At 30.0% G+C, this 13,619-nt stretch overlaps 1 protein-coding gene across 1 annotated transcript; it reads right to left on the bottom strand.

The window, feature by feature from the left end:
- Window positions 1-10,957: 10,957 nt before the first annotated feature.
- LOC112006641 (protein LEAD-SENSITIVE 1) lies at window positions 10,958-13,219 on the bottom strand. Its single transcript, XM_065772887.1, has 2 exons — window positions 12,956-13,219; window positions 10,958-11,902 (listed from the first exon to the last, which is right to left on the bottom strand). The coding sequence occupies exons 1-2, from the start codon at window positions 13,047-13,049 to the stop codon at window positions 11,271-11,273; spliced, it is 726 nt and encodes a 241-aa protein (XP_065628959.1). The 5' UTR covers window positions 13,050-13,219; the 3' UTR covers window positions 10,958-11,270.
- Between the last annotated feature and the right edge of the window lie 400 nt (window positions 13,220-13,619).

Here is a 13,619-nt window from a genome sequence, read left to right as displayed (position 1 = left end):
AAAAAAAAAAAAAAAAAAAAAAATAAAAAATAAAAAAAAAGAAGAAAAGAAAAGCTCAACGATTGAATAAACCAAAGATACTATTCATGAGACACTATTCATGGGCTATTGGCTCTTTTTATATAGTTAATAGGTAGTGATAATAATATTAAAAAAATACATATATTTAATGTCCTTGTAATGTAATATAACCCTAAAGCCTCCATTATTTTTTCAATTTGTTCATCCATCTCTTGACTTTATCACAATTTTAAAGTGAAAGTTTTGTTGTAAACACCCCCCCCCCTTTTTTTTGTCATTTAAAAACTTAGAAAAATAGAGAGAAACACATGTTGAATTCTATATATTTTTTAAAAGCGATCAATACAGTGAAACTATACAACTTTGCATATTTTTAGATTGATTTGTTTTCTCAATTTCTTTTGACCAACAAATTTTGAGAGTTTTGCACCCTATCTCTAGCCATACGTGTAGGGCTATATACAAGCTAAGTCTTAAATGTTTGTGACTATTTATTTAAATTTATTTGAACACAAGTTGAGCTCAAGCTTATAAAACAAGCTAGATTATATGTTCAAACTTAGTTCACTTTATTTCTTCTCCAAGAAAAAAAAGTTGACTTTATTCTTTTCCTTTATACAGTAAATATCACAACTATTTTTTATTATCCTTTAACAAATCTATGCTAATAATTAATAAATAAATTATAGTTGAAATTATATTATTAGAGTTACTTTAAATAGAATGATTTTTTTTTATGAACTTGTAAAAATTAAACTTACTAGCCTTGTATTGTAAAAGTTATATGATTTTTATAGCAAAACAAACTATTTATATTATCAATAAATTATTAATAGTAATTTAATATCTCATGAACTTTTTTGCGAAGAAAATATCTTAGGAAATTATTTACAATTGTACACAACTACCAAGTGTATATAAGTACATTTTCTTTATATGTTTATACACATAAATATATTTTCTTTTGTTTAAGGATGAAGATCTCATCCTTAAACTAAAATGGCACAACATAGCAATGAGTTTTTGTTGTTCTGAACTTTTATTGTTTTCATTTGCTCATTTTCTCTTCTCCTGCCCCCTTTTTTATTGGTAGGTACCTACATTTTAATCTCTATAAGTGTTAGTACTCAGAGTATGCTAACCCTCAATCTTTTTTATTATTGCGTCAGGCCACCCAATTGACTCATTTTGTGGAGAGTCGGCTAAAGGGCATGATGGAGGAGGTGGACAAGGAGAAAGCCCTAAAACAGGTTGCTGAGGTGAACTTCAAAGAGAAGACCTTGGAATTGAACATAGTGGAGCGATGGGCAACCACAACTGAAAAGGCGAGGGAATTGGCTAAGTAGAAAGCAGAAGGTCTTTAAGGCAAGCTTGGCAAGACTGAAGTTAAGCTTATCGAGGCAACAAGCCTTGTCTCTGCTCATGATAATGAACTCGTCGACCTGAAGAATAAGATGAAGACTCGGAAGAAACCTACTATAATAAGGGTTTTAGAGATGCCGAGAACTCAGTTGGATCAGAGATCTTCCAGGCTTAGAAGTTCAGGTTCATGGAGGGTTGGATGGCTATAGTGAACGCTATCAGTCTTCCCGATACCTCCTCATTCAAGAGTGTTGACCAAATTCTGCTACTAAGGACCCCAAGGCTGAGGCATACGCTTAAGAACAAAGTGAGGACAGCAGTGAAGAGGAGAAGGGTGCTAAAAGCTCTAAAATAAGGGAGTTGTCTCACTAGATTGACTCTCATGTGGTGGTGCTTGATCAAGATAACCTAGCAACCACTGCTCCTTACGTGACACAAGGCGCTACTCAACCAACTCTCAGCTCAAACCCTCCCATTACCAGTGAAGCTCCTTTAACTGGCCCCGTCACTCCCGGCAACTCAAACGCCTAATTTTATTAAACCATTTCAAACTATGTATTTTCTTTCCTTATTTTGCCATATCTTGGCCAAAACTCTATGTAATTGACTGATTAAAGCATTTGTGTATTGAACTTCCTTAAGTTTGCTTAATATTGATGATTTTAAATTCCTTTGATCAAATTCTTTATCTTAATTTCTTATAGTGTGATTGCATGACTGAGCCTCTTTCTCACAGGCGATTTTATTTCCTTAAGTGTTGACATTCGGTAACACAAGCAATGCATTCGCATTCCTTGACTAAGCAATTGATTTACCACACATTTTTCTTCTGTTCCTTTTTTCTTTTTTATCAATGAAAAAGTTTAAGTTAAGAATGAGTCCTTCTTCTTGAGGGGTTTATTATAGTTGCCACCTGGTCAGCAATTGGGATTATGCCACGACCAAGTTTATGTCCTTAGGGGAGCTTGTTAAGGTTTCCACCTGGTCAGCAACCGGAGTTAAGCCGAGGCCAGGTTTCTATCTTAAGAAAAATTTACTAAGGTTTCCATATAGTCGGTGACTAAAGTCAGGTCGAGGCCAGGTTTCTGTTAGAAAAATTTAGAAAAATGCTAGCAAAACTCTAAACAATACAACTAAACTCTTTCCACCTTCTTCATTTTCACTTATCTACAACCTCAGGCATATCTTACAACATTTCTTTTTCATTTATTGATAATACTTCTTCAGATTACAGACGTTCCATGGTTGAGGTAAAGGCCTTTCTTCCATGTCTTCCAAGTAATAAGCTCCTGCTTTGGCCGTTGTTGTTACTCGGTAGGGTCCTTCCTAATTCGAAGCCAACTTACCTACATTCTGATCTTTCATACTTCCTACAGCTTTCTGCAAAACAAGATCTCCTTCCACGAAGCCCCGAGGCCTCACATTCCTGTTATATCCTTATGCTAACTTTTGCTGATAGTCTGCAAGCCGTACGGCTACCATTTCTTGCCTATTTTCCAAGGCGTCTAAATTTCCTACCATATGCTCGTCATTACTGCTTTGTTCAAAATTAGTCACTCTTATGCTTGACAAGCAGACCTCTATTGTTATAATTGCCTTTGCACTGTACATCATGGAAAAGAGGGTTTCACCCATTGATCTCGTAGGCGTTGTTCGATAGGCCTAAAAAACGTTCGACAACTCTTTAGCCCAATTACCTTTCACCCACTCCAACCTTTTCTTCAAGCCATTAACTATTATCTTATTTGTTGCCCTTGCCTACCCGTTGCTCTGAGGGTATATCGGTGATGAGTACCTATTGGTTATCCCGAGATTACCACAATACTCTCTGGAAACCTTACTATGAAACAGAAGCCCTTTATATTTAAAATCTTTATATGTTTACTTTGTATGCTTATGTGGTAGACATACAAAAAATGGCAAATATTATACATATTTGCAAAAAAAAAAAAAAAAATCTATATATAAAAAGCGTGAATGGGAAAAGCTATAATAGCTTTGCTATAGTAGTTTTAATTTGTTCAATTTTCACTATTTTGCTGGAATTTTTTTTTTTTTTTTTGGGTGGTGTATGTGTAAAGCTGCAATAGATTTGTTATAGTATTTTGGTTTGTCCAATTCGCAGTATTCACATTGTAATAAAATATTAACATAACACAATATTTTCATGGTTCTTAAGGTGTTAATTCCTTGTAGGTTAAAATAAAATTAAAATATATCATATTGGAACCAACCACAACTAAAAATAAAGGTATTATGAAAAAAGAAGTGCTACACCTATAATATTTTTCATAACACTTTCATAACAAATCATATATGGTAAATTGTTACTAGTTCTAATTTAGACTTACCAATGAAACTACTTTTTTGTCTACCAATAACAACCTGTAATGACCTACTACTTATGATTTATTGTGAAAATGTCATGACAACATTTTTTTTTTTGAAAATGTTATGACATCTTATTGTCGTCATAATATTTTCAAAACTACTTAGCTATCAATTCTTTACAAGTCAAAATAAAATATAACAAAATTATAAAGGTATTATGAAAATGTTGTGTCATTTTGTTGTGTTTTCAGAAATTTTTTGTTGGTTTAGTCAGCTTTGTTGAGCCAAAATTCACTATTTCACATATAATTTTCTTTAGTTGACTTTTTGTATTTTTTTTTCTTTGTGCACCATTTTAAGTAAAAACACATAATTTTATACACAAAAACTTAAGATAAAAACACTTTTCATCCTTTATGTTTGGGGTAGTTTACAATTTCTCCTTAAACTTTAAAATCAACCAATCTTTCCCTTAATATTTTGGAAAAGAGCAAATATGTCATATTGTTGTTCTCTAAGTTAAACCCTAATGAAAACTTATGATTCTTAAAATATTTTATTGTGTAATGTCTAAAATACTTCCACTAAATTTTAACATCCCAAATTTTGTTTTTCACGTATTTTGAGTTTTAGACGGTAGTAATTCCTGAAAAATTGAAATGATGATATAAAGTGTTTTATTTTTTATTTAAAGAACCTTGATTTTCAAGGTTTAAATTTTTGAAATTTATAATTTATCTAATGGAAAATTTGATGACACATGCAATTCTTTTTTTATCTTTTTTTATTTTCTTAGCAAAACTCAGTTATTTATTATTGGAATATGATGATATTTGTTATCATTCTTAGAATTTTTTAGTGAGTGAATATATTGCCTTTAGCAAATAGGAACTAAAAAACTATTATAGTAAAATAGATATTTATATGTTAAATAGCTACCCTAACTTTGTGGTTAATCAAAATTCTTATACGAATAAGATTAACTTTTTATAACCTAATTATCAAAATTTTTAAAATTAATGTCTCTTTTGATTAATGTAAATCTCTATATATTTTAAAAATCAAATGATTTATATTTTTGTTTTGTGATACAAATAAAATCTGGAATTTACCTTAATCACTACTCTTTTTTCAGAGCAAGCACGTGCCTTGCACGTGCTGCCCAACTAATATATAATAAAAAGAGCCAATGGCTCTATCAACAGTCAAGTTTTGGACACTAGCTACTAAAAATGCATTGTTTTAGTACTTTCAAAGAAAGTTTTAGTTTTATCAAATTTCAATGGAAAAACGCACCACTTCAATTTGGTGAGTTGACATATTTCTTTATATTTTTTTATTACTACACCAACTTTTTTGTTTTGAGAAGTAATTGGTACACCAGTTTGGTTTGATCTACATATTTTTGTTTTTGTTTTTAATATATATATATATATATATTAAATTGCCAAAATATTTTCACAACTGTTGTTAATTCCTTTCAAAATAAAATAATAAACTATTATACTAGAACCAACTACAACTAAAAATAAATGTATTGTGAAAAAAAAAAGTCCTACGTCCACACCATTTTTCATAACAAATCTTAGTAAATTGTTATTCTAATTTAAACTTAACAATGAAATTATTATTTTTTGTCCACCAATAACAACCCCTAATAACCTACTACTTATAATTTGTGATAAAAATGTTGTGGACATAACATTTTTCTTGTGAAAATGTTAAGACATCTTGTTGTCGTCACAATATTTTCACAACTGCTGAGATCTCAATTTTTTACAATTCAAACTAAAATATAACAAAGTTATAAATGTATTATGAAAATGTTGAGCCATTCTTTTTGCTTTGTAGAAAATGTTTTTATTAGTCAATTTTTGTTAAGCCAAAATTCATTGTTTAACTTACAGTTTTCTTAGGTTGAATTTTTGTATTTTTTTTTTGTATATATATTTTTTCTTTATGCATCATTTTAAGTAAAAGCACATAGTTTTACACACAAACATACACACAAAAACCAAAAAACAAAAACAAAAACTTGGGATTAGAACACTTTTTATCTTTTATGTTTGGGGTAGTTCACAATTCCTCCTTAAACTTTAAAATCAAGAAATTTCCCCTTAATATTTTGAAAAGGAGCAAATATGTTATATTTTTATTCTCTCAATTAAAACCTAATGAAAGCTTATGATGCTTAAAATATTTCATTGTGTAATGTCTAAAAAAATACTCCAACTAAATTTTAACATCTCAAAAATTTTCTTCATGTATTTTGAGTTTTAGATGGTAGTAATGTTTCAAAAGTTGGAATGTTAATATAAGGTGTTTTATTTGTTAATTAGAGAGAATTGATTTTCTAGATTTAAATCTTCGAAACTTATAATTTATCTAATGGAAAATTCGATGACACATGCCTTTTGATATCTTTTTTTTTTTTTTTTGCCTAAAATGGGTGTTCATTAAAAACTATTTAAGCTAAAGATTACACCTAGACTCATGTAGAATGATAAAGAAAAAAGTATGAATGACAAAAATTTGATTTTGTATGGTTAAAGGTATTTGATGAAGAGTTTCAATTGTAACATATGACATCATACATTACGAAAATTTAAATATTGTGATAAGATTTTAGCAAAACTTAATTACTTATTGTTGGAAGATGATGATATTCGTTATCATTCTTAAAAAATTTTATTGAGTGGATATTGTCATTTGCAAATAGATATCAAAATTCGTATATGAATAAGATTAACTTTGTATGACATGCATTTTTTTCTATGTATATAATTTCATATTTCAAATAAAAATTCAATCTTAATTTTCTCACTCAAGAGGTAGCACGGGCTTGCATGTGCCACCCACACTAGTATATATAAAAGAGCCAATGGCTCTATCTGTGGTCATTTTTTGTTTAGTTAAGCTTTTGGACACTAGCTACTAAAAAACACTCTGTTTAGTACTTTCTATAGAAGCTTTAGTTTGGTCAATGGAAAAACACACCACTTCAATGACTTGGCATATTTCTTTCTATTTTTTTAATTAGTACACCAGCTTGGTTTGAGCTACATGTTTGTGCTTTTGTTTCTCTTTTTTAGTATATATATTATATGTTTATTTTGGTTTAGGAGTTGTGATTATGATACAAAAAATTGTCACAATATTTTCACAATTGTTGAAGTATCAGTTCCTTATATCTATATATAAGAAAAGTGAATGGAAAAAGTTACAGTAGTTTCACTACAGTATCTTTACTTTAATTGTTCAATTTGCACTATTTCACTGGAGTGTGTGTGTGTTTTTTTTTTTTTTTTTTTTTTTTTTTTTTTTTTTTTTTTTTTTTTTTTTTTTTTTTTTTTCTATGGTAAAGCTATAGTAGGTTTGCTACATTATTTTTAGTTTGTCCAATTCACACTGTTTCACAATATAATAAAATATTAACACAACAAATTGGCACAATATTTTCACAATTGTTGAGGTGATAATTCCTTATAGGTAAAAATAAAATAATAAAATATCATACTGAAACTAACTACAACTAAAAATAAAAGTATTATGAAAATGTTAAGACATCTTATTGTCGCCACAATATTTTCAAAATTGTTGAGGTGTCAATTCTTTACAAGTAAAATAATAATAATAATAAAATTGTAAAGGTATTATGAAAATGTTGTGCCAATTTTTTTATGTTTTTAGAAATTTTTTGTTGGTCTAGTCAACTTTGTTGAGCCAAAATTCATTGTTTCACGTATAGTTTTCTTGGGTTGACTTTTAAAAAAAAAAATTATGCATCATTTTAAGTAAAATCACATAGTTTTATACACAAAAACAAAAACTTAGGATAAAAAAAAAAAAAAAATTCATCCTTTATGTTTGGGGTAATTTACAGTTTCTCCTTAAACTTTAAAATCACGCAAATTTTTCCCTTAATATTTTGGAAAATAGCAAATATGTCATATTGTTATTCTCTCATTAAACCCTAGTGAACGTTTATGATTCTTAAAATATTTTATTGTGTAATGTCTGAAATATTCTCACTAAATTTTAACATCCCAAAAATTTTCTTCACATATTTTAAGTTTTAGATGGTAGTAATTCGTGAAAAGTTGGAAAGATGATATAAAATATTTTATTTATTATTTAAAAAACATTAATTTTCTAGGTTTAAATTTTTGAAACTTATAATTTACCTAATGGAAAATTCGATGACACATACCTTTTGTTATCTTTTTATTTTTTCCCCTTTGCAAAACTCAATTGCTTATTGTTGGAAGATGATAATATTTGTTATCATTCTTAGAAGTTTTTAGTAAGTGGATATATTGCCTTTGGCAAGTAGATACTAAAAAATTATTATAGTAAAATAGATATTTATATTTTAAATAGCTACCCTAACTTTGTGTGTGATCAAAATTCTTATAAGAATGAGATTAACTTTTTATGACATAATTATCAAAATTCTTAAAATTAATATCTCTTTTAATTAATGTAATCTCTATGTACTTTAAAAATTAAATGATTTTTATTTTTATTTTGTGATATAAATAAAATCTAAAATTGACTTTAATCACTTTTTTTTTTTTTTTTTCATGGCAAGCATTTGCCGTGCATGTGCTACGATAACTAGTTTTCTATAAAATGTGGGATATATTGCTGTGAGAAAAAGGAAAAGGGAGAAGAACTCAAAATAGTAACGTCAATGTTGAATAGTGGTGGAAAGTGAAAATTGAGACAGAGTTAGGTTTTAATTTTTAATTTTTTTTGAGAGATTGGTATTTCTTGGAGTCTTTTCCTTGTTATTTCAGTAGTAAACTGGTTTGTTACATTTTAGAAAGAAAATTTAGAGACACAATAAAATATCACAATATTTTCATAAAATTATTATCTTTAGTTTGTGAGATGTCTTATTCTAATATTTTATTAGTGTATTTAATTTTATTTTGACCAATAAGAGACTGAAGTATCTATTGTTACAAAAATGTTGTGATAATTTGTCATGTACATAAAACATCTCTCAACTCAAATAAATATACTTTTTGGTTTTCTATACGTTGTTGTCAGTGATTGGTCGGTTTAAAATGATGGGTGGGACTTGTCTTTTTTTTTTTTTTTCATGTGCAAAGCATATTATAGTATAGGTACATAATAAACATAATAGAAATGCTTTTGTTTTTTTGAGAAGTCAGGGGGCAACTGCCCCTCTCGCCCCTTGGCTCCGCCAATGACGTTACACTCTTTGCTTTATAATTAAGTACTGTGAATCCTAATGATAATATTTCAAGAACAATGGATGAAAGTAATGATTAAAACAGTCCTGAATCAAATAATTCCTATTAGAATAATATTAAAACACAAGAAGCGTGATTAGTGTTAGTGTATAGATTAGGCTAGATTAGCCCATTGGACTTAGCCCAGTATATTACTTATACTGCACTCATATTACTTGTACTGCACACATACTTAGTCTATATAAGGCTCTCTTTTGTACATTGTTTGACACACATCAATATACAGACTATTCAGTCATTCTCTCTCACTTTATATTGTTAACAATTAGAAAATAGTAAAAGTTGGAAGAATGTACGTGTGTGTGTATTTTAAATTTATTATAACCTTTTAAATATTATACAAACAAGATTTTCTAAGAATAATTATAAATATATCTTAAACATTTTAACAAGGCAATTCAATAGGATTAGGATTAAAATATGCTTTATGTTGAGAATAGTTAAGTTATAATTTTGTGATATTATTCTTTTTAAACAGAAAATAATTTATTCATAATAGACATGTACATGTGCTGTATATTAAAGAGTTAAGTCTTTTTGGATATACATCATTGTAAGTTTCTTGAAGACGTTTTCCTCTCTCTTCGTGTATGTGTGTTAAAAATATTTAATATTCTAAAAAAAAAAAAATAGACATGTACATATTAATAAAATTAAGGTCAACTACACTCCTCTAAAAGAAAATTTTCTAGCTCCACTAGTGTACACGAGCTTACAAGGGTGCTATCGTAGCTTAAGCAGTCAGTTATTCAAAGTTGGCCAATGCCTCAATAGTAGCCTAGCTTGTCGCTGGTTAGGCCCCTGTTGATTGAGTTTAGGATGTCGAGTTCTATGTCAAATGGCAACTACAATGTGAGTTGCTATTTTTGGGGGTGGGTTAATTGGGAAAAGATGAGGTGGTTTGTGGTTACTTGCAGTGGTAGCTAGGGCTGTTCGTTAAGGGATTGTCATGAGTCTGGCCATATGGGTCAAGTTTGATATGGGATTCAGAGCATGGGGTTTATAGGGCCTAATGGGTTATAGGTTTGGTATGGGCTTGGTTAATTCGAGTAAATTGGGTTAGATTGGGTGATTGTGGGTTGAGTTTGTAATAAGGAGGCAAGAGGGTTGCTTTGGTGAGTTGTTGGCAGATGTGGCAAAACGGGTGGGTTAGGTTCGAGTTAGGTCGATATGTATTTTTTCAAAAAAAAAAAATTAAAATTAAACGTGTTTGTCATGTGGTAAGTCATGCAACAAATTATTTGACAAAGAAAAAAAAACATACAAGAAATTACAAATGCCTTGTTAGATAGCTAATTTAATAAAGAAAAAAACATATAAGAAATTTACAATCTTGAAAACAAAGTGAGAAATTTATAATTTGCTTCACTCTTTTCGCTCTTAGCGATGCTTTTCATACATGTTTATAATTTCAAATATATGTTTTTGACTTTAATGCAACTAGATTATCTTGGCATGTATTTTATCATTTAATATCTAAAAATCTTTACTTTATGCCTTATTCAAGTGAAAATAATGCCCCAATCATTCTTCTTTCAATTCCTTTGTCAATTGAGTTTGAGTTGTGCACTATAAAGCTCAAAACAAACAAGTAAACCAACCATGTGTTAATTAAAAAAAAAAAAAAAAAAGAACACAACGAGTTGGATCACAAGTTAACTCATTTTTATTTCAAATTAAAAAGAGATCATGTTTAGATTGTGTTATCCGTTATTGGGTCCCAACCTATTTTTCCATATTTAGTTGTTGGGATTAATTGAATGTTGAGTTCGAGCAGTAACAATTGTGGGGGTTAGAAATAAAAATAAGGGAAAATAAAAGAGAAACAACATAAATCCTAGGCTTGACCACCTAAAACTTGCCAATCTTAGACTTCACCACCTGATGGTGCTTTGAAGTTTGAATCACTACCAAGCTTATTAGCAAAATATCTCTAGTAAAAAAAATAAAAATAATTCAAATTGCTCCACTCAAACCATTTCATCCTTCTAATAAATTTCAAGGATTATATTAAGGCATAATTATATCCCAAGGAATCTTCAATCATAACAAAAGCTAAATTCAAAATTCAAAAATAAAATCCGATATCTTAAAACACACACATAACAAACACTGAAATAATTTTGGTTGTGCTCATTGCATGCAAACTGTCATCAATTGCCACCATAATAATCAAATTCTTGCAAACCGCATATAATTTTGGTTGTGCTCATTGTATCTTGTGTTTCGGCTTAATGCAGCTACTGTTCCACTGCTGGTGGCAGAAACAGAAAATCATGTTTCCTCCTCTAAAACAACATTCATGACATCTCCACGTACTCCAATATCATTAATATAGCGTTGGACACAGTATGTGCCACAACTTGCCGCCAGACCGGCTACACCAAGTATTGAAGAACGGGCCATGCTAACAGTAGCAGAAAGGATACCACCAGCACTAGCAGCAGCTTGAATGAATGATGCCTGCCCGCTCTGGCCAACGGTAGAATTCACTCGCAAGCCTGTTTTACAGCATAATGCAAAATCTTCACAGTTGTTCTTGATAGCATCATAGACATCAAAGCCCTTCCGGAGGAAATAAAAGGCACGATGAATAACTTGTCCGGGTGACTCGGATGAAGCAAGAGTGCAGGTACCTCCACGAGCTTTGGCAAGAAAGAAAGTTAGTGTGACACCATACTCATACAAGTAGAGATCTCCACCTGAAAGAAAACAATCTAGACAAGAAGAGATGACCCCATCACGCTTTGATTCATCACCACATATTGGGCATGGATTGTCCAAATCCAAAGGACGTTGTGGAGGTAATGAGACCTCAATGAAGCGGTCTAACACAGTTCCTGCACCAGTTTCCTGGCCTTCTTTCCGAGTAAAGTGGATAACATTTCCCGCATCAACATATATCCCTGTTGTACAATGTAGAATCTAGCTGTTTTTACTTGAAATAACTAAAATTGTAACATGCATACATCAAGCAAACTAGAAATCAACTCTGGCTGTAAGAACAATTTCCAAGAAAAGACGATTGCGTTCATTTAATCAAACACAAAGAACCCTTTAACTGCTAGTACAAGTGTATAACTCTTCTGTTTTTCAAATTACTGCTCTACTGGTAACTTGATAAAGGTAATTAGGCATTGAATAGGATTTCAGCATTGTAATCAACCCCAACAGTTCAACTATAATCCTACTAAAATGTTAATTTGAGGGCCAACTCCAAGAGTCCATTATACCATTACAAGATTATTCAAATATATATATATATATACCTTTTCAAGATACACAAAAGCATTTCCAAGTGAAAATGACAGGACACATTGAAAATATAGCACCTAATTGGGTTGAAAATAATATTAAGTAATTATTAATTATTGAAAATAGTATTGTAGTAACATTATTTGGAAGAATAGCCTTTCTTTAAATTTTGCATTGAAATCGTGCGATTTCAATTATATCACGTCTTGCATTGAAATCATATTTTGAAAAAACAACAAAATTTTAAATTTTAACACTTAAATTTGTCATTAAAAATTAAAAATAAATTAAATTAAATTTTCAAAAAAAAAAAAAAAAACCGCACCTAATTTAATGGAGCCATATAAACCCTTTTTTTTTTTGCGGGGGGGGGGTGGGGTGGGGGACTGGTACTGTGTTCTTTCCTGAAACAGTGGAGAGGCAGGTTCCACAAAATAGTAAAATTTCCATCAAAATTTTAATTTGTGATGAGGGTTGTAAGTTGTAACGAAACTTGTAATCCATCCGAATAATGTCATTGTCCACACTCCACACGCACACAAAATAAACGAGAAATACGAGAAAGACAGATACTATTATGAAGGAGTAAAGCAAATGCAGGAGTAATTACTTAGATACTAATCAACCCCAAAATACAAAAATAAATATAAATAAAAATGATGATTATAGTCAGAAAGGAAAAGAGGAAGAAATGGAAAGGGCACCGTGGTGGGAGTAAGTATAGGCGCGTCTATAGGAGTAGATATGATCCCCAGGTTTTAGATCCTCCCTCTCGATCTTGTTCGTCAACACTCCCATTGCTTTGATCTTTCTCTGCTTTGCTCCCTTCTGCAACTCTCTGTATCAATTTTGTTAGTATGATCAATGAAAACAATAAAGACAAAGATTCCCACTATTCCCACTCCCCACTGAGAATGAAAAAGAATTCTTGCTTGTCCAATGCAATCACTTCCTTCTCCTAAGGGTTTCCTTTTCCTTTGCTTCCTCTTTCCTTTTTTTTTTTTTTTTTTTTTTTTTTTTAAAATTTGATTTCCAACCCTTAAATTTAAAGTGAAAATTAAAATTTAATGCTTCAAAAAATTTAAAATTTATTAGTTTAGCTTTACTATTTGATTATACCTAAGAGTACAAACATCAATTCTTCTAAAAAATTTAAGATTTAGCATGTCAAAAAGTTACTTTTTTATCTTTTTATTTTAAGATAGTATTTTACCGTACATTATACATCACATATTCTATTCTTCTATAAAACACATTAAAATAATATATAGAACACATTAAAATAACATAAAAATATGTGAAAAAAAAATGTAAGGGTAAAATAATATAACTCAAAGGAACAGGTAAGATAATCACATAAGAGAGGGA

Source organism: Quercus suber, unplaced genomic scaffold (assembly GCF_002906115.3).
Source record: "Quercus suber isolate HL8 unplaced genomic scaffold, Cork oak 2.0 scaffold_65, whole genome shotgun sequence".
NCBI lineage: Eukaryota > Viridiplantae > Streptophyta > Magnoliopsida > Fagales > Fagaceae > Quercus > Quercus suber.
The sequence above is the reverse complement of the archived record's forward strand: the minus strand, read 5'-3'. Positions and strand labels throughout refer to the sequence as shown.